The 21,329-nt window shown below is 45.2% G+C and overlaps 1 protein-coding gene across 1 annotated transcript; it reads right to left on the reverse strand.

Moving 5' to 3' along the window:
- Positions 1-6,160: 6,160 nt before the first annotated feature.
- On the reverse strand, positions 6,161-19,460 carry CLEC17A (C-type lectin domain containing 17A). The gene is made up of 12 exons (XM_082622977.1): positions 19,358-19,460; positions 19,141-19,215; positions 17,033-17,065; positions 16,900-16,950; positions 16,775-16,816; positions 16,559-16,600; positions 15,776-15,916; positions 15,628-15,690; positions 13,395-13,490; positions 13,033-13,184; positions 9,843-9,952; positions 6,161-7,364 (listed from the first exon to the last, which is right to left on the reverse strand). The coding sequence occupies exons 1-12, from the start codon at positions 19,398-19,400 to the stop codon at positions 7,232-7,234; spliced, it is 981 nt and encodes a 326-aa protein (XP_082479103.1). The 5' UTR covers positions 19,401-19,460; the 3' UTR covers positions 6,161-7,231.
- Between the last annotated feature and the right edge of the window lie 1,869 nt (positions 19,461-21,329).

Below are 21,329 nucleotides of genomic sequence, written 5' to 3' on the forward strand. Positions count from 1 at the left end.
CCATCCCTAAATATCAGTAGTGCTGAGGTTGAGAAACCCTGGTATAAACTAACCATAGTGATCTTATTCTTATTTGCTAGCAAATGGTTTGGGATGGGCATTTGGATCAATTCTAGCCACTGAGATATAAGAACACCTACTGGAACATATATTCTCTCCTTGATAAAAACAAATACAAATTCAAGAAGAGCTTGCTGATTACTTCCTATTTTTAGCTGCTATCATATAATAATATGAGGCTTGGAGAGAAGATATCATGGAAATACTAAGGGTGGAAGAGTGAAAAGACAGAAATAATCTGGGCTTTTATGACACTGTTGTGTTGCCGAACCAACCCTTGAACTTTTTCATATGTAAGACAAATAAACTCCTTTTGTTAAGCCAGTTGGGTCAGGTTATCTGTTACTCGCAGTCCAAAGCATCCTTCCTTATGGACCAACGATGTCTCTTCTCTGCTCTCCATCAAGGCAGTGAGCTCTCAGAATCACTCAGCTAGGAGCCAAAACAAATGTGTGTTTTCTGGTCTAAACAAGACCTTCCAGGCTACCTGGAACTCACTCTTCCTATCCCTGATCAACTTCCCCACATGGGGAGTTCTAGTTTTTCAGTTCTTTCCTCAATCTGCATCCCCTTTCTCTATATAAGTTAGAAGACTTTGTCTCCTACTTCACAGAGAAAATAAACACCAGCTTATGAAAACTCCCTAAACTTTCTGACATCCCTTACAATTATACATACATCCACACTCATCCTTGATTCCTTCCCCCACTGATTCTCATCATCTCCTCCATTCTTCCACAATGGCAGAGAGGGTCCCTCTTCTTGTTTGAAACTAACCTCCACTGCTGTGCTTTGGATCTTGTCTCCTCCTGCCTCTTTGGGGACCTTTCTCCAGTGATTATCTCCTCTCTCTCCTGAGTCTTCCATCTCTCTCACATCCTCACATTCCTCAGTGCCATTTAAATATGCTAAAGATGGATAAGCGGGACTTCCCTGGTGGTCCAGTGATTAAGAATCCACCTTCCAATGCAGGGGACACAGGTTCGATCCCTGGTCGGGGAACTGAGATCCCACATGCCATGGGGCAACTAAGCCCACACGTGCAGCTACTGAGCCTGCGTACTCTGGAGCCCATGTACCACAACTAGAGAGCTTGCACGCTACAACTACTGAGACTGCACACTCTAGAGCCTGCACACCACAACTAGAGAGAAGAGCCTGTGCAGCAACAAAGAGCCCATGCACCACAATGAAAGATCCTGCATGCCACAACTAAGACCCAACACAGCCAAATAAATAAATAAATAGATAGATAGATAGATAGATAGATAAATAAACACCTTAAAAAATGGATGAGCAAACTTTTTCTGTAAAGGGCCAGATATCTTAGACTTTTCAGGCTAGATATAGTGATAGATAGATGATAGATAGATAGATAGATAGACAGGTGATAGATAGACAGAAATAAATACATTTGTGTGACATGTGTGTAAAGGGATATGTGTGTATATCACTTTAGAAATACAAAAACCTTCTCTAGCTCACTGGCCATACAAAAACAGGCTGCAGGAAGGATTTCAGACCCACACACATAACGCTATAGTTTGCTGGCCCCCATGATAAAGAAAGAGAGATGGCAGATTCTAGGGAAATGGCCATCTGCACACATCTCAGTTCCCCTCCACTCTCTACCTTAATATATCTGCCTCTTTGAACCAAAAGTCTGCTGGGACCCATGACAGCTGGGTGGGCATGAGAGTGATATCTCTGGGGGGAATCCCCAAAGGGAAATCTGGGGTTGAAATGTCTCCCCTATGCACCAGGTGGAAAGTTCCAAGGTAAGCTGAAGAATGCTCTGGGTGGAAATCAGGCACAGTTCATCCTATGAAGAGTCTGACCCACCAGGGTCCACAGACATCCTGGGATAAGGTCAGCATCACTCCTGTGTGTGTGTGTCTGATCCATCTGGCTCCCAAGGACTCCAAAAGGAGCTCTGCTCCTGAATCTAGGGGAAAGCAAGGAGATTGGGGAGCAAGGAGGCACCCCTGCACACCTGCCTAGTGCACACATAGACCCCCTGCAGTGAAGAATCCATCTCATTTAATCACTTAGGAAACTGTCACCACTTAGAGTTCTCAGCCCCCACATCTGAGCCCCAAAGAAAAATGACAGCCTGTGAGAGGCCCCCAACAGCCAAAAAGAGGATGGTCCAACATAATTGTCACCCAGGAAAATCGAGCTGCTGGAGTAGACAGACAACAACTTTAAACAAGAAGAATGCAAGGAGGTTCAAGTACAGCACCAAAACATTCTATGGAACTATGGAACCAAATAAAAAGGGAATAAATAAAAAGATGAATTTTACTGGATGAATTAAAGAAGAGGATGATCACTGTTAAGAGCCAAATTAGTGGGTTAGAAGACCATGTGGAAGAAATATCTCAAAAAAAAAAAAAAACAGAGCAAAAAAAAAGCCAAAAGATGAAAATCATGAAGGAAAACGATCAGTCTTGGAGACCCAGGAGATCTACTATGGGAATAATTGAGGGTAGAGGTTGGAAGAGTAGGGAGGAAGTATGTTCAGGTCTCTTCCACCCCAGAAGTTCCCCCTGCTACAATAAGCATTCTATCTACTTCTCTTCATAGCCAAAATTCTAGAAAAGTTGTTTACACCCTGCTGTCCCCACTTCCTCCCACCCTTCACTGCTCAGCCCACTGCAGTCTGATTTCTGCTTCCAACACACCCAAGAATGACTCAATGTCTCAAATGCTTCCTCAGTGCTAAGTTCACTGATGGCTTCTCAGTCTTTTCTAACTTGACCTTTGGGTCACATTTTGCTCTGTTGGTCCTCCTTTCTTCTCTTTTTTGACAATCAAGTATTTTTAGGTATTTTTTCCAGCTTTATTGAGATATAATTAACAAACAAAATTTGTATATATTTAAGGTGTACAACGTGATGATTTTATCTACGTATGCATTATCCCCTTTCCTTCTTGAAGCATTCTCTTCTCCTGGCTTCTCTAACACCACACTATCCTCCTATAAGTGTGGTCAACTCATCCCAGTTTGCCCTGGACCTTCCCAGATTTGACACTAAAAGTCCTGCATCCCAGAAACCCCTCCATCCCAGGAAAACCAGAATCACACTGCAATCTCATCTTCTCCTGTCCCATAGTGTCTTAGTTTGGGCTCCCCCAGGAGCAAATTCTGAAACAAGGATTCTAATGCAAGTAGTTTATTTTGGAGGTGATCCCGGTGAACAACAGCAGGGTTGCAAAGAAGTGAATCAGGGGAAGAAAGGAAGCCAATACAAGATGGGAGCTTAATCCCAGCAGGGACCTCTGGGCAATCACTTGGGACCTGCATCTCAGACTCATCTCACCTGAGGGAAGAGGGAGCTGGGGCATGTGTATACCAAGTTCAGGTTTTGGTTGAGGATTGTTCCAGGAAGCATTTTCCCCCTGATGCTTCTCACCTGCCATCTGCCAGATAAGGTGGTTTCCAGTGGCAGCTGCTGGCCAACAGAAGTCACTGAAAATGTGAGGACTAAGGATATAAGCAGGGCATGACCACATCTGCTACATACAAGATTCTATCCTTGACCCAAGAGAAGTTCTTAGAACTCGGCAGGAGTTCATGAACCACCTAAATTTAACTGTGTTGTTAGCATAAGTATTTTTTCTTCCCCATCTCTAGTAACGATAACTCCTTCTTTCCTACTACTTAAGCTGAAAACCTGGAGTCATTCTTTAGGCTTCTCTTTCTCTCACAGCCAACATCCAATTCATCAGCAAATCTCACTAGCTGTATCTTCAAAATAGATCTAGAATTCTTCCTGCCTTCAAGTTAGCTCCCTGGTCCCCATCATCCCTCACCTGCGTTATTGTAATAGCCCCAAGAGAGCCACAGAGATGATTATCAACAGACCCAGAACCCAACTCCTGCTCTCTTATCTCAGTCCAGGATGTCTGTTCTATCATATCATGTTGTTCCTTTCCTATAACTGTGGGCTAAGGCAAGAGCTACAAGGTTAGAGTTTTCAGGGATAATTCAGGTTTACAGACAGCCCCTTGAATGGCAGCGGGTGCTACAGAGAGACATCAACCACTGGAGGCACAGACTGAGTCCAAATACCAGCTCTGCCACTTATCCACTAAATGACAACGGACAAGCCATGAGACCCCTCTGGGCCTCAGTTTTCCCAGCTATAAAATGGGGTTGGTAATTATTCCAGCCTCACAAAATCATCGTGAAGATTAAATGAGAGGTACTCCATCTATCTAGTGCACAATATATGCTTGACTAATCATGGCTTTTTTTTTTTAACCACCAAGAATGCCCAACCTTTGGTCCCCTAGACCCAAAGAGGTAAAGAGAGATTTCCCTGGTGGCACAGTGGTTAAGAATCCACCTGCCAGGCTTCCCTGGTGGTGTAGTGGTTGGGAGTCCGCCTGCCAATGCAGGGGACACGGGTTTGTGCCCCGGTCCGGGAAAATCCCACATGCCACGGAGCGGCCGGGCCCGTGAGCCATGGCCGCTGAGCCTGCGCGTCCGGAGCCTATGCTCCGCAGCGGGAGAGGCCGCAACAGTGAGAGGCCCACGTACAGCAAAAAAAAAAAAAAAAAAAAAAAAATAGAATCCACCTGCCAATAGAGGGGACACAGGTTCAAACCCTGGTCTGGGAACATCCCACTTGCTGCTGAGCAGCTAAGCCTGTGCGCCACAACTACTGAAGCCCACGCGCCTAGAACCCATGATCCACAACAGAAGAAGACACCGCAATGAGAAGCCTCTGCACTGCAACAAAGAGTAGCCCCCACTCGCCACAATTAGAGAAAGCCCAATGGCAGCAACAAAGGCCCAACACAGCCAAAAATAAATAAATAAATTAATTAATTTTTTTAAAAAAAAAGAGGTAAAGAAGACCTCCTTCATGTTTTCCTCTCTACCTGAAATTAGACAATCATGAGAGATGCAGAAGGGAGATAGGTTTGGACCAGCTCCACTGTGGACCATTCCCCCACAGCGTGACTCAGAGGTGTGACCACAGCCCCCCTGCTTTCCCATTTCTCAACACACATATTCGGGGAAACTGAAGTTTCCTCTTCTGAGATGGGGAAACTTCCCCTTACCGCAGAAAAACAGTTGCTTGGGCCAAAGTTCCCCTGGGTAGAGGGCTTAGAACAGGATGCCCACCCACTCTGCAGTCTATGGGGCCATATGGAGGGTTAGTTTCGATACTGATGAGTTGGGGGGCAGGTGTGGAGGTGGGAGGAGACAAGTACAGAGGGAACAGGAAGTGAAGTGAATGCCAATCCCCTGCTCCCACTGCTTCCCCTGCTCAGAGCCTCCTTGCCTTAATCCCCTGCTCTCAGTCAAAACAGGAATTATTGTGCTATTAGTCAAGGGCACTTGTTGATCAGTAAATTGATTGGCTTGTACCCACCTCTGGACACAAATGCAGGGATTGTCTAAAGAGATTGATGTGTTGAGTTGTGCCCAGCTGGGGGTAGTACCAGCCCTCTAGGGAGTGTTTTTGATTAGCACAATGACTGGGAAGCACACCTCTGGTATTTAGTGGGTTGAATTGTGCCCCCCCCTCCCAAAATTCACATGTTAAAGTCTTAACCCCCAGCACCTCAGAATGTGAAGACTTTGGAGATAAAGTGTTCAAAGAGGTAATTAAATTAAATCAAGTCATCAGGGTAGGCTCTAATCCAATATGTCTGGTGTCCTTAAAAGAAGAAGACAATGGGAATTCCCTGGTGTTCCAGTGGTTAGGACTCTGCACTTTCACTGCAGGGGCCCAGGTTCAATCCCTGGTCGGGGAACTAAGATCCCTCAAGCCGTGCCGTGCGGCCAAAAATAAATAAATATTTTTTTTAAAAAAAGAAGATGAGATTATGACACAGACACTTACAAAGGGAAAACCATGTGAAGACACAGAGAGAAGACAGCCCATCTACAAGCCAAGGAGAGAGAGCTCACCAGAAACCAACCACACCAACACCTTGATCTCAGACTTCCATCTTCCAGAACTGTGAGACAATGCATTTCTGTTGTTTAAGCCAGTTTATGGCACTTTATTATAGCAGCCCCAGCAAACTGACACAGTGGGCAAGAACCACACAATGAACTGGCATTTTGAGAAGCTCTAACATTGCAAGAGCTAATAGCCCAAGAAGATCCACTCATAAGTAAAGTGAATTACTTCATCAAAGAGCTTTTCAGACCAACAAACAGCCTAAAGGCACATGTGGGTAGATATCTCCACTGTCCTGAGGATCTGACCAAGACGTGGCCTGCCACCCTGGATGATTCATCTGGTCTGTCTTTCTGGAAGTTCCATGTCTTGGCAGAGGTCTGATTCCACCACTTAGCTTGGGCAGACCTCACCCAGGACATCGAAAAAGCTTCATGTCAGGAATAATTTTGCCTCACTTGCTTCCCAGAAGCTGGTCCACATCAAGTAGGCAGTAAGGGATCCCAGTCCCAGCACATCATGGTCCAGAGGAGCCAGGGTATTTTCTCTTCCAGTTCAATCAGTGCCAGACCTGGAGCTCCCAGAATCAGTATCATTTCCTAAGAGCCAGGGACTTGGTGGCTTTCCTCCAGACCCCGGAACTGGGAGACCATTACCAAGACCTGGTGTCTCTCCAGCTCACCATCTGCTATGGACTGAGTTTTATGTCCCCCCCCCAAAAAAAACTCATATGTTAAATTCCAAACCCCAATGTGATGCTATTAGGAGGTAGGGACTTTGGGAGTGATTAGGTCATGGCGGTGGAGCCCTCATTAATGGGATTAGCGTCTTTATAAAAGGGACCCCAGAGAGCTCTCGCCCCTCCCAGGAAGTGAGGACACGGTGAGAAGACGGCATCTATGAACCAGGAAGCAGGTCGTCACTAAACACTGAATCTCCCTGAGCCTTGATCCTGGGCTTACCAGCTTCCAGAACTTTGAGAAATAAATGTCTGTTATTTATAAGCCATCCACTCTACAGTATTCTGTTACAGCAGGCTGAACAGACTAAAACACCATCCAATTGAACAAGCCCCCAAGTCCTCACCCTAGAAAAGATCTGACTTGCACCCCAGGGAACTCGCTACATCCAGGCTGCTGGTTCCATCTTTGGCACGTCCACATCAGTTCTCAGAGGGCAGGAGGTTCTCATATCCAAAAGCCAAGGGGTACCGGGTACGGACCCCCACCCAACCTCAGCTCTTGGGTTCAACAGGAACATTTCCGCTCACAAATCCAATATGTAGTTTTGTCGCAAGAGAGGTCATTCCAGGTGCCACCTTTGTTCATGCTGGCACAGTCCTCATCATGGAGGTTGTTGGGTTCCTGTGGGTCCCAAAAGCTGGATAAAGGAAAAAGTGCATATAGGGAGGGATGAATAGGCGGAGCACAGGGGATTTTTCAGGGCAGTGAAACTATTCTATATGATACTGTGATGGTAGATACATGACATCATGCATTTGTCAAAACCCATAGAATGTACAACACAAAGAGCAAACCCTAATGTAAACTATGGACTTTAGTCCATAATAATGTATCTATATTGGTTCATCAATTGTAACAAATGCACCACACTAATGCAAGGTGTTATAATAGAAAAAAAGTGTGAGGGAGAGAAGGAATATGGGAAATACTTCTCTGTACCATCTTCTCAATTTTTCTGTAAATCTAAAACTGCTCTAAAAAATAAAGTCCTACTCAGACATAAAAAAGAATGAAATTTTGCCATTTGCAACAACATGGATGGACTTGGAGGGTATTGTGCTGAGTGAATAAGTCAGACAGGAAAAGACAAATACTATATGATATCACTTATATGTGGAATCTAATAAATACAACTAACTAGTGAATACAACAACAGAGAAACAGACTCACAGATATAGAGAACGAGCTAGTGGTTACAAGTGAGGAGAGGAAAGTGGGGAGGGGCAATACAGGGGTAGGAGAGAAAGAGGTACAAGTTATTAGGTATAAATAAGCTACAAGGATATATTTTACAACACAGGGAATATAGCCAATATTTTACAATAACTATAAATGGAGTATAACCTTTAAAAATTGTGAATCACTATATTATACACCTGTGACTTATAAAATACTGTACATCAACTATACTTCAATTAAAAATAATAATAACAGAAAAAAGAATGAAGTTTATTAATTTTTTTTAAAAAGGCTATTGGAAAAAAAAGAAAAAGAAATGCCTTCGTGGTTCGGGGGTCTTTCTTCCATCCGAATCTTTTCTCAGCCTTTCAGAATTACCTAAAGATGCTGCATTATCCTCTTCACCCCAGCAGCTTGTCTGTTCTAACTCAGCCCCACTTCCTGTTCACCAGAAATTCTCCCAGCTCCTGAATCAGTTTCCTGCATCTGGTCAGTTTCTGCTTCCTCTTTCAAAGAACACTTCTGTTACACCACATTCCTCCCAACCTTCCAGGTATTGTAATGTCTTAGGTCATGTTCCCTTAAAGCAGAGCCATATTTGGCAATTCCGGTGCAGAGGATTTATTAAGGGCTGTTCTCAGGAGATAGGGAGTGAGAGAAACAGGATGGGGCAGGGGATAGAATTGAGCAAGGATGTGGGTTCAGCCTGATCTAGCCTCAACCTGATCCCACAGGAAACTCTGAAATTTGAATAGCACCACAGAGTTATTCCAACTTGAAACAAGGAGTCCAGGCTTCTCTCAACTGGTCACTGTCTGTGGCATGACCCCAATGGGAGTGGAGTAACCTCCTAGCTGAACAGGCTTCCATTCAGCTGAAGCCAACTCTGGAGAAAGCATAACTGTGAACCTTTAGCAGTCAGTGCCCCCTGCTGGGGGGAGCCGTCACCAGCCCCACGAAGGGATGTGAGCTGAGCACCTGCAGTGCCACACCAAGCCACGACATCTCAATTTGCAGAGCTCTGCCTCCCTCCAGGAATCTTTAATAAAAAATAAAATCCCCAGACAAAACACTAATATCTCTAATATAGAAAGAGCTCCTAGAAATCAGTAAGAAAAAGACCAAAACCGCAACATAAAAAATACACAAAAGATATGAATAGATAATTCATAGAAAAGTTAATACGTATGGCTATTAAACATATGAAAATACACCCAACCTCAGGGATAAGAGAAATGCAAATTAATACTACACTGGGATTCCATTTTTCACCTACATTTAAACCAACGAAATTCCAAAAGTTTGATGAATGTGTGGGCAAAAAAATTATAGTCAAGCTGGTGACAGAATAAATTGGTATAAACAGTATGGGGGACAATTTGTTAACATTTATTTAAAATACAAATACATACACTCCTTGAGAAAGTAAAGCATAATGGCTAAGAACATAGTTTTAAGCCAGGTTGGGTGGCACTGCCACCTGCTAGCTGTCTGACCTTGGGAAGGTTGCTTAACCTCTCTGTGCCTCATTTTCCATACCTTCAAAATGGAGATAATAATGGTACTCACCTTACAGAATTATTAAGAAGATTAAATAAATGAGTTAATATAAAGACTGCCCAAAAAATGAGATCCTGTTCATCCTTTTGGCAAATCAAAATCTTTCTCTTCCTCTTGCCCTATAACCATGCCTCCTTTTCCTTTTTCTCCCCCTCAATCATTGGTCTGGGGACTTGATATGTTTGAGCAGTTGTGCTAAAGGTTGAGATGTTTCAATGCAGGAAAAATTAAAGTACAGGCACCAGAAGCCCTATCAGAAAAAAAAGCACCCTTGTGCCTCCCAGTCCAGCTCAGCCTGGAATTCTAAAGAATCTGCTGGTTTGGACTTCACAAGGACTTACAAGGAAGAGAGATCCCAAGAGCCCTGGATACTTGCCTCAAAGTGATGGGTGACCCATCCAGCCACCTCCAGTCCCCTTCACGGTTTCTGTCATTCAGCCCCAACCAGTATACCCGAGGAGAGCCATGAGCCTTGGCCACAAAGTTCTGCAAGTACAAACTTCATTCAGCCACCAGTTCTTCTACACACCCTCTGCTCTGTCCCACACACATTTAGGGCTTGTGAGTGCCATCCCAATACCCTTCCCAGTCCCCATGGCATGCAGAACAAGATCAAGGCATTCTTCCCACTTGAGCATGTTCAGTGGTAATAGTCAGGCCACCTTCTTGCAAAACCTATGAACCACTCTGTGCCTCAGTTTCCACCTCTGTAAAATGGGATAATAGTAGCTAACTCCTCATAGAGTTATTGAGAGGATTGAATGAATTAGTATGCATAAAGAGCTTGAAACAGTGTCTGACATGCAGTAAGTACTATGACATCTTAACATTTAACATTATATAATTTAAGGAACATTTTAATAATAATAAGTGATATCTTGATTTCCCTGGTACTTTCACCCCACCCTGCAGTCCTCATCTGCATCCAGGCAGAAGAACTTGGGTGGCGGGGGAAGGAGAGGAATGGGGATTCCTGGCTTTTATGTTTCCAAAGCCCAGGCCTTTGGGAGAAACGAAAGGACTTGGGCAAAAGACAAAAGATTAGGAAGAAAATGAAAATATCATGATTTAAAGCAACTCCTCTCTAGGCAAACTGATCTATGGTAAGGGAAACCAGATAAGTAGTTCCCTAGGGTGGGGGTGGGGTGACTGGGAAAGGAGCATGAAAGACCTCCCTGGGTGGTAGAAACATTGTAAATCTTGACTGGGTTGACAGTTACACAGGTATATACATATGCCAAAACTCAGTGCATGTACACTTAAGATCTGTGCATTTTACTGTATGCAAATAATATCTCATTCACTCAACCTTATTCAAGACCAAGATTCCCTAAAAGGTAAAGAGGAAAGATTGCAATGTGAAGGAAATTATGGAGATGTAGACATGGTGGGTGCCAGAAAGAGGGCTCTGCATTTCATTCCCTGGTAGAGTCTGAGGTGATGGCCAAAACCATGCCCCAGATGGGTATGAAAACTCTAAAAAGTAGAGTGTACCTCGACCCTGTTTCCTGGGTAAAGCCCCAGAGAAGTATCAGGAAACCAGAAAGAGAAAAGAGCTGCTTGGCCCATCAAATTAGAATAGTGTCTAGCACGTAGTAGGTGCTCAAAAATTGTTCGTTGAATTAATAAGTTAATAAGTGACCTACACACTTTGCACAGATATCTCATTTGATCTTCATTGTGACCTACTGAAGCAAGGATTGTTAACCCCATTTTATAGATGGGAAAATTGAGGCAGAGAGAAGTTAAGTAATTTGTCCAGGATCATTCATCCAGTGGATGTCCCAGTGGATACCAGCTTGGAGTAAAGACCTTGAGGACCAGACATGTACTACACTCCGCCTTGACCCTATATAAGCTGTTCCTACTCAGAAGAAAAATAGAAGATCTCAACTGACAGATAAAATTTCCACCCTCCTGGTATAATGGGAGCTCAAAAGAGGCAGGAAATGAGTTACTTAAAGAAAACAAAGTTATATTTCTTATGCACCTGAGTTTAGAGAGTATGACTTATACCTCCCCATCATCTTATTACATCTAATTAAATTACATCATTTAATTTAATCTCAAAAAAAACCCTCTGTACTACCTACTCATACAAATGATGCTATGAAACAGAAAGATTTTTTTAAATAGAGGGGAAAAAATAGGATGGTAGGCCTAAATCTAACCAAATCAATAATTATATTAAATGTAAATGGTCTTAAAACACCAATTAAAAGCCAGAGATTGTCAGATTGAATTTAAAAAAAATAAGACCCCACTATATGCTATCTACAAGAAATCTACTTTTAAAATAATGACATAGACAGGTTAAAAATAAAAGGATGGGAAAAGATAAACCATGAAACACTAATCAAATAGTGCTATGAAGCTTATGGCCAAGAACATGGACTTTGAAACCAGCTTCCTGGGCTCAGATTCCAGCTCTGACACTTACTAGTTGTAACAAGTGAGTTGCTTAAGTGAAATATGCCTCAGTTTCCTCATCTGTGAAGTACTGATATGTAATGATATGTACAGTGTACAAATGGCCTTACCACCTAGCTTTGGTAGTATTAAGTCATTAAAGTTATTTACACATATTCCAATTCTCCTTCTACATAAACATAGATGAAACCGTCTTTCCCTGCATCTTAAAACATAGCAGTGCCCATGTGACTTTCTTTGTGAGTACACATAGGTAGAAGTTTTAAAAGTCAGTGTATGACTTGCCTCATACACTTCCATCATTGAGCTATAGGGACTGTCTGTTACTTCAGCATAACATAACCTCTCCTGACTCACACACTAATTTATAGAGCTGTTGTTAGAATTATGTGAATGCATGTAAGATGTTTAGAATACAGCCTAGAGAATAGAAAGTGCTACCTAAGAGATAGCCATTATATTATATCTCCATGTTAGAGGGAAAACTGAGACTCAGAGAGGATAAGTAAACACAATCAGGATTTGAACTCAAGCAAAGCATACCCCCTTAACCTTGATATTAAAAGTTTTAGTGGGGACTTCCATGGTGGTGCAGTGGTTAAGAATCCGCCTGCCAATGCAGGGCACATGGGTTCGATCCCTGGTCCGGGAAGATCTCACATGCCTTGGAGCAACTAAGCCTGTGCACCACAACTACTGAGCCTGTGCTCTAGAGCCCATGAGCCACAATTACTGAAGCCCACGTGCTCTAGGGTCCACGTGCCGCAACTACTGAGCCTGTGTACCACAACTACTGAGCCTGTGTGCTGCAACTACTGAAGTCCGCACGCCTAGAGCCCATGCTCCACAAGGGAAGCCACTGCAATGAGAAGCCTGCACACTACAACAAAGAGTAGCCCCTGCTTGCCACAACTAGAGAAACCCCACGCGCAGCAATAAGACCCAACACAGCCGAAAATATTTTTTTAATTAAAAATAAATTTAAAAATAAAACATATTATTAAAAAAGAAAAAGTTTTAGTGACTCAAAAGCAATTCCAATTTCTCTACATCCAGGCCTGGGAAGGATATGTAAATCCTAGAAGAGAAGCAGGCTGGCCCTGCTGGTTCTCAAGGGCTTGGTAGGGACAGCTCACCTGCTCAGCAAAGTTACTGATGATGACCAAGTGAGAGTAATTCTCCTGGCAGAACTTCCGGGCTTCATCCCATGACTTGGTGCTTGGAGAGAAGTAGTAACACTTACCCTGAAAAGGGAGCCAGCCCTCAGGGCAGGTGACCCTGGTACAGTCTGGGGACAGGATAGGATTCTGTCAGAGTGGCCCCAGAACCAGAGTAATGTACATGGTATGCCATGTACAGTTGTGCAGGCTATGCACTGCTCCACTCCAGGTGGGCACCACTCACATAGATCACACTGAGAAGTACTCCCATGGATGTATGCAGTGTCACAGCTCTGCCATGTCCCCCATCTCAGTGAAGTTCCCCAAGTCTCACTCACCTAATAAGCCCCGAAGTTCCCGCAGGGACTGGTTGGTGTCAGCTCTTACTCGTTCAATGTCCTTCTTCAGGCCAGCTAGCCCCGCCATGCCAGTCACTGTCATCAGGGATGGGCTGTAGGGTTAGAGACCCAAACCCCCATCTACCCACCTACCCATCACTGACCGCAGACACACCAGAGAGCAGCAAGAGCTGTGTTCCCCCACTGCACCCACGTTCTAGTGGGTGGAGGTAAAACTCAAAATCACATGCTCAGTGCCCAAGAAGAGCCCTAGTGTGGCTCCAAGGAGAGATTAATCCCTGAGGCATGAGGAAGAGTAAAGATGGTGGGCTTCTTGCAGGAGGTGGGTTTTAAAGGAAAATGGTGATTCCGTATCTCTAAGGGGATGGGGAGGCTCAGTAGGCAGGAGCCACCTTGGAAGCAAAGGTCCAGAGACAAGCATGTTGGGAAAGACTGGTGCAGTAGAGATCAAGTGGAAACTCACAGGAGCTTGAGATCAGAGTAGGAAGAGGTCTGGTGTCTGGGTCCTTAAATGCAAAGCTAAAGGTTTTTTGTTGGACTCTGGGCAGTGAGAAGCCATTGATGGGTTTTGAGTGGAAGAGTGGCTTGGTCTGAATTGTGGGGTGAAGGATTGTGGAATGGAGCAATTTTCAGACTTCAGGAATCATACTGAAAGCCTCTTCTACAACTAATGTATGTGTTACCACTACTTTCACACAAATTTGCCTTCTCCCAATACTCCTCAGGGCCATCACTAGATGGCCCTTCAGTTGGACAAGACAGAAATATTAGATAGATAGATGATAGACAGACAGATAGATGATAGATAGATAGATTATAGATAGATAGATAGATGATAGATAACATATATGTTATCCTTGACACTCTTCCCTCTCACTCACCACCATTCCCACTCACTCATCCCCAGTCTGGTCAATTTTACCTCCTAAATCTTTCCACTCCACCTACTACTCTTCATCCCCACAACCACAACCCTCATCCAAGCATCCATCATCTCTCAATTACCCAATTTCACCATTCTCCTCCCTTGTACTTATGTCGCCTCCTACCACAGGGCCTTTGCACATGCCTGAGACCCTGAACTCCTTACCAAGTTAATTCCTTCTCTTCCTTCACACAGCTATAGTACCATTTCCCTAGCGAAACTCTATATGACACTCCCAAAGATAAGGTCAAGACCCCTTGTTAGATTTTTTCATAGAATTGTCTTCCTCTTCCTTTGGACTATTCATCAAAACTTGGAATTTTACCCTCATTTGGATGATAATTTGGTAAATGGCTGTCTATGCTTGTACTGTCCAACAGAAACAAGATGTGAACCACATAGGTCATTTTAAATTTTCTAGTAGCCACGTGTTTTAAAAGTCAAAAGAAAGTAAAATTAATTTGAATGCCATTTTTATTTATCTCAATATATCCAAAATATTAGCATTTCAGTGTATAATCAATATTAAAGATTATCATTATTAATATTATTGATATATTTGACATTATTTTTGTAGCAAATCTTTGAAATATGTATTTTTTGGTTGGGTTTTTTTGTTTGTTTTGTGGTTTTGGTTTTCTGTTTTTTTGTTTTGGCCATGCCACGCAGCTTGCAGGATCTTAGTTCCCCAAGCAGTATCAAACCCGGGCCCAAGGCAGTGAAAGCGCCAAGTCCTAATCACTGGATCTCCAGGGAATTCCCATGAAATCTGTATTTTTTTTTTAATATTTTTTTCGATGTGGACCATTTTTAAAGTATTGAATTTGTTACAATTTTGCTTCTGTTTTACATTTTTGTTTTTTTGGCTGCGAGGCATGTGGAATCTTAGTTCCCCAACCAGGGATGGAACCCACACCCCCTGCACTAGAAGGTGAAGTCTTAACCACTGGACCGCCAGGGAAGCCCCCCATATGTATTTTAGGCTTACAGTATAACTCAATCCAAAATGACCACATTTCAAGTGCTCAACAACCACAGTGACTCATGGTCGCCATATTGGACAGTGGAGGTCTAGACACACACACACACACACACACACACACACACACACTCCACAGGGACAGGGACTATGTCTGATGTGTTCACTATCCTACCCACCCATCCCCCACCCTGCTACATAGCACAGTGCCTAGCAAAGATGGCATTGGGGTTGGTCATGAAGCTGGATTTGAGGATCATGTTCGTGCTCAATACGCATGGTTTGAAGGGATGATTGAAAGCGCTCACCATTTGCTCTCCATGCCATCTGCTGAAAGGTTAACATCCTCAGCTCTTCCACCACCTCCTGGTCTATGAGAAGGAGTCCAGCTTGAGCCCAAGTCCTCCCATACCCCTTCCCCAATTTCTCTGCACGCCCCATCCTCACCTTACTCACATTTAATCAGGGTAACAGCCAGACCAGTGCAGCCCATGAGCAGTGACACCACCACCAGCAGACACACGTACACCATCAGTCTCTCCTCCTGGTAACACCTAGGACCTCGGGACTTCTGACTGATCCAGGGCACTGGAGTAGCTGGGGGGCAGAGATGGGGACAGAGAGACTGATGCTGATGCTTCAGATAGTGAGGAAGGGACCCTTGAGCTTTCCTCCAAGAGCAGGGGGGCAAATGACTATGGTCATGACTATATCACCAGGTGGGGTCAGCAAGAGAATATCAGGGAGAGCAAACCCTAATGAAGCCCAGGGCATTTGTGGAATACATACAATATGCCACACATTCTGTCACACCCTTATTATCTTATTGGCTCCTGACCCTTATGATGTAAATTTAAATAGTATTCCCATTTTGCAAATAAGTGAACTGAAAGCTTGGAGAGGTCATGCATAACTTGGACCCAGCTCTTCTCTTAACATTTAGGATGCATTATCTTCTACACTCCAGCAGCCCCTGCCCAAGCTGCTCCCCGGTGGCCCAAGCTGTGGACCCTTGCATCTGGGGCAGAGTACATTTCCCATAACTTATAGGCAAGCAGGAGGTAGGGCTTGAAGAGTACCTGGTAGATATCCTGGGTCCTTGGGGGTCTGGTTTAGACTCAGAAAGGAGGAGCTTCTGAAAGGAAATGTTTCTCTACCAGGGTCTCACTCCAGAGCTATAGGTCTCAAATACACTGGCCACCATGAGAGGGGAGATAGAGGTAAACCTAAAGGACTTACTGGCTATAGGCAGCTGGGATGGAGGATGTACAAGATCAGTGCCTGGGAGAAAGGCAAGAGAGGTTTATTCAGAAGTCACCGAAAGACTTCGTCTTTCAAGATCAACAACCTCCCCCCAAGCCCTCTGATTTGTTCTTTGGTCAGAATTGGGGGACTGGATGGAGGACTTCCAAGTGTCCGCTCTCAGGCTTCGTAATGGGTATTCCCACTGCTCACCCAGTTGAGGAGTTGTGCGGGTGACAGGGGTGAGGTTCAGGCCTGGAAGGGATCAGAAAGACAACAGTCATGCAGAGCAGGCCTTCAGCCAAGTGAACAGGAAGGTCCCAGCCCTAGATGCTCACCTGTGTTCTTCAGGAGCTTGCAGGGAAGTGGGGGGTTCTCTGTTTTCTTTCCTGAGGAGGGCGGAATGGTTGCTCAGTCCCAGATCAGGACAAAGCCAGCACTGGGTCTCCTGTACCCCCAGCCCCAGCTCACCTGCCCTTGGAGGCCTTGGTGGAGCCGTCCAACCTGGCGAAGAGAAGCTCAGCATTAGAGCTGGTCCAAGGATGAGAATGAGGTGGAAAGGCAGTGATGGAAACAGGATTGACATGTGCGCACTGTTATATTTAAAATAGATGACTGGTACTTCCCTGGTGGTGCAGTGGTTAAGAATCCACCTTCCAATGCAGGGGGCACTGGTTTGATCCCTGGTCGGGTAACTAAGATCCCACAGGCCGTGGGGCAACTAAGCCTGCACACTGCAACTACTGAGCCCGCACCCTCTGGAGCCCATGTGCCACAAATAGAGAGGCCACGCACTGCAACTACTGAGCCCACGTGCTCTGGACCCTGCATGCCACAACTAGAGAGAAGCCTGCACACCGCAATGAAGAGCCCGCACACCACAAGGAAGATCCCGCATGCCGCAACTAAGACCCAATGCAGCCAAATAAATAAATAAATATTTTTAAATAAATAAATAAAAATAAAATAGATGACCAACAAGGTCATTAATTAATTAATTTTTTTTTAAAGAGGGACTTCCCTAGCGGTCCAGTGGTTAGGACTCCGCACTTCCACTGTTGGGGGCACAGGTTCAATCCCTGGTCAGGGAACTAAGATCCCACATGCCGCATAGTGTGGCCAGAAAAAAGAAAAAAGAAACAGGATTGAGATTGCAATGGAGGGTTAGGGATGGGGTTGTGCATGAAAATGGAATTGGGCTTAGGGATAGGGACAGGATTAAGATACAGTGACCAACCATCCTGAATTACCCAGGACTTTCCTAATTTTAAAACAGGAAGTCCCACATTCCAAGAAATCTTTCATCTCTGCACAAACTAGGACAGTTGATCCCCCTAAGTTAAAGACACAAGTGAGTTTGGGTATGGGAATAGAGTCAAGGTTAAGGTTGGGATGAGGGCTTGGATTGAGATGATGGGGTTGAAGAAGGGTCAGGGATAGTGATGGACATGGGAGTAGGTTTGTGATTCAGGGTGTAGTTGGGATGAAGAATGGGGCTGTAGCTGCATTAGGGAATGGGGGAGAAGTTGAGGTTGGGTTGTAGTTGTGTTGGGGCTTGGTGATAGTTTTGATTTGGACATGGAGATGGGTTGGAGATGGGGCTGCATTTGGAGATGGGGATGGGACCTAAATTTGGGGAAGGGGTGGCCTTGAAGACAGCGATGGGGTGCGTCTTCGGGTTGGGCTTGGGGATCATGCTGGGACCAAGTTGGATTTGGAGACGGACTGTCAAAAAGCAGAGCCCAGTGCACCTCCTTAACTCATACTGAGACCCATGGTGCCCTGGGACCTCCTAGATTGACTCCACTCTGGACTCAGAAGTGGGGGGCGTGGATCCACGTGGAATGGCCCCTGTCCAAGGACATTCAGGGGCCCTGGTGGGAGTTTACTCAGGGAAACCTCAAAGCCTCCACTTTTTTTTTCTTTTGGCCCTGCCACGCAGCTTGCGAGATCTCAGTTCCCCAACCAGGGGTGAAACCCAAGCCATGGCAGTAAAAGCACCCAGTCCCAACCACTGGACCCAAAGCCTCCACTTTTATGTACACTTATTGGACTCTTGGTGAGTCCCTGGCCAGGCATGGACCACCCAAGTCTAAAGGCAAATTTGGGCCCTGGGTGTGAATGCGAAGAGGTTGGAGAGACAACAGTCCACTCACAGCTTCTGAAATACTGGTTTTCACGTCTTGGGGCCTTTGCATCCACCAGTACTTTTCTGGGCTCCTCTTCTTAACAAACTCCTGTTCATCCCTCAAGTCTCACTCCAATATCCCCTCATCTGACCCCGAATCCTCCCACTAGTGCAGGCAGACCCCTCAATTACCCTCAGGATTTCCCCAATTTCATAGTCCCTCCCCTCTCAGACCTGCTCACCCAAGACTATGCCCAAAACTGCCTCCCCCATCAGACTGAGAGACCCTCAGCGTGGACGCATGGGTACTCCCACCATCATGGTGCCCAGTATGGGCAGGCTGACCATATATGTCTGCAGTACCCAGCTAGTTCCCCCTGGGGAGTCTATTCCCCAACCTCATCCCTCAAATCACACATCTCTTCACCTGGCCTCTGAGAGGTCCTCTTACCTGGCTTGGGAGGAAGGTCCTTGTACGGTGGTGCCGTGTTCTCATAATCATCATCATCCTCCTCTTCTCTGGGCCCTTCCAGAGGAAAGGCAAGTGAGAGCCCAGCCCATTCCCTCCTCTGTCCCTCACACCCTGGTCTCTGACCCCAAGGTGGGAATACTGTAACCTGGGTCCTGACCACCCCTGGTCCCCAGCCCATGCCTGGCCAGGGCCATACCTGGCAGGTCCCTGCACCCAGAGTTAGTATACAGGGTGCACATGACTGCAGCTAACACAGGAGCCTGAGAAGAAGCAGGCAGAGCTCGACAGCTTCTTCTCCTTGTGTCCTCAACTCAAGTGACTAGGGTTTTTCTCAGTTCCTTTTTTCTTTAAAAGTCAAGAACATGCAAATCACACACACACACACACACACACACACACACACACACACACACTTATTCTTCTCCCCAGTTTGGATTCATGCACAGAAATAACAATGACAACAGCCCCTGCATTTGAGTTCCTACACAGCACCAAGCCCTGGGTGAAAAATAGATAAGCTCCTTCCTTCATGAAACTTCAATCGAGACAGGAGAGACAATAAACCTATAAAGAAATATAGAAATAAGAAATATGGTTTGGTTTTTTATTTTATTTCCAATAGTAACTAAGTATTATTTTAAAATAAAATAAAACAGGGTAAAGGGATAGGATGGGGGCTAATGTAGAGAGGTGGTCAGGGGAGGCCTTCCAGAGGGGTAGACATTTACAACAAGATGTTAAAGTAATCGGTGCTAAGTACTCCCACATTTCCACAGTGAAGTTTTAGGCTCACTGTGGTGACATAACAAATAACCCCAAAACAGGCTTCCCTGGTGGTGCAGTGGTTGAGAGTCCACCTGCTGATGCAGGGGACACGGGTTCGTGTCCCAGTCCAGGAAGATCCCACATGCCGCGGAGCGGCTGGGCCCGTGAGCCATGGCTGCTGAGCCTGCGCGTCCGGAGCCTGTGCTCCACAACGGGAGAGGCCACAACAGTGAGAGGCCCGCGTACAGAAAAAAAAAAAAATTACCCCAAAACTTCATGACTTAAAAAAACAGTAGGCACGTATTATCTCACAGTCTCTGAGGCTCAGGGATTCAAGAGCAGCTGTGTGGTTCTGGCTCGGGATCTCTCATAAGGTTTCAGTCAAGATGTTGCCCAGGGCTGCAGTCATCAGAAGCAGGGCTGGGCTGGGGCTAGAGGATCTCCTCCATGACGGCACAATCCCATGGCTGTTGGCAGGAGACCTCAGTTCCTTGCCATGTGAGCCTCCCCCAAGGGCTGATTGAGTATCCTCACAACATGGCATAGGCCAAAATGGAAGCCACAAAGCCTTGTATGATCTAGCCTCACAAATCACAAACTATGATCTCCACTATATTTATCAAATGGACCAGCTTTGAGTCACTGTGGGAGGAAACCACACGAGGACATAAATACCAAGAGGTAGGGATCATTTGGAGGTCATCTTGAAGGCTGCCTACCACAGTCATATACACAGAACTTGCAAAGGAGTGTTTTTCATCCTGAACTTGACATCGACTGGAGGGTATTTAAAAAGTGAAAGTTAAAGAGAGAGAGAGAGAGAGGTCTGTCTATGCTATGGGGAAACCAAGGGATGAGGTTTTGATTCTCACCCAAAACAGCATGAAGTGAAATGATGGACATAGGGGAAAGGGCTGCAATAGGAGTGGCTGCGTCTTTTGGTACATCAAGGATGTGGGAGTTTCCTGTGAGCCTCGTGAAAGCAGTGGAATAACCAGACTGAGGCCCAAGAAAGCAGCCTGCTTATGTTTCTCAAAATGACCACCATCAGCCTTTGGGGCAAACAGCCCTAGAATCATCCATGACTCCTCCCTTCTCTTTCATTCCATGGCTATGGCACATTAAGTTTTCAAAAGATGGCTGCAACAACATCTCATGTCCTACATGTTCTTATGCAATGTGACCATGCCACTCCATCAAGAAGTAGAGTCTAATTATCCTCCCTTTAAATCTGGGCTTGCCTTAGTGACTCTCTTATAACCAACAAAATATGGCACAAGGGAGAGCTGCCATGCAGCTTCCACCTGGCTCTGTCAGAACATGTGCTCCCAACTGACATTTTGTGAGGAAGCCCAAGCCACGTGGAGGTGCTTGGCTCAACAATCCCCGCTGAGGCCAGATTT

This window comes from Mesoplodon mirus (genome assembly GCF_964341445.2).
Source record: "Mesoplodon mirus genome assembly, chromosome: 5".
Lineage (NCBI taxonomy): Eukaryota > Metazoa > Chordata > Mammalia > Artiodactyla > Ziphiidae > Mesoplodon > Mesoplodon mirus.

Coding starts and splice junctions, on each gene's coding strand:
- CLEC17A (XM_082622977.1), bottom strand. CDS start 19,400: ATGTGCACCCTGTATACTAACTCTGGGTGCAGGGACCTGCCAG. Junction 13,185..13,394: donor GGAACTTCGGGGCTTATTAG/GTGAGTGAGACT, acceptor TCCTGTCCCCAG/ACTGTACCAGGGTCACCTGC. Junction 7,365..9,842: donor GGGTCACCCATCACTTTGAG/GCAAGTATCCAG, acceptor TCCTTTATCCAG/CTTTTGGGACCCACAGGAAC.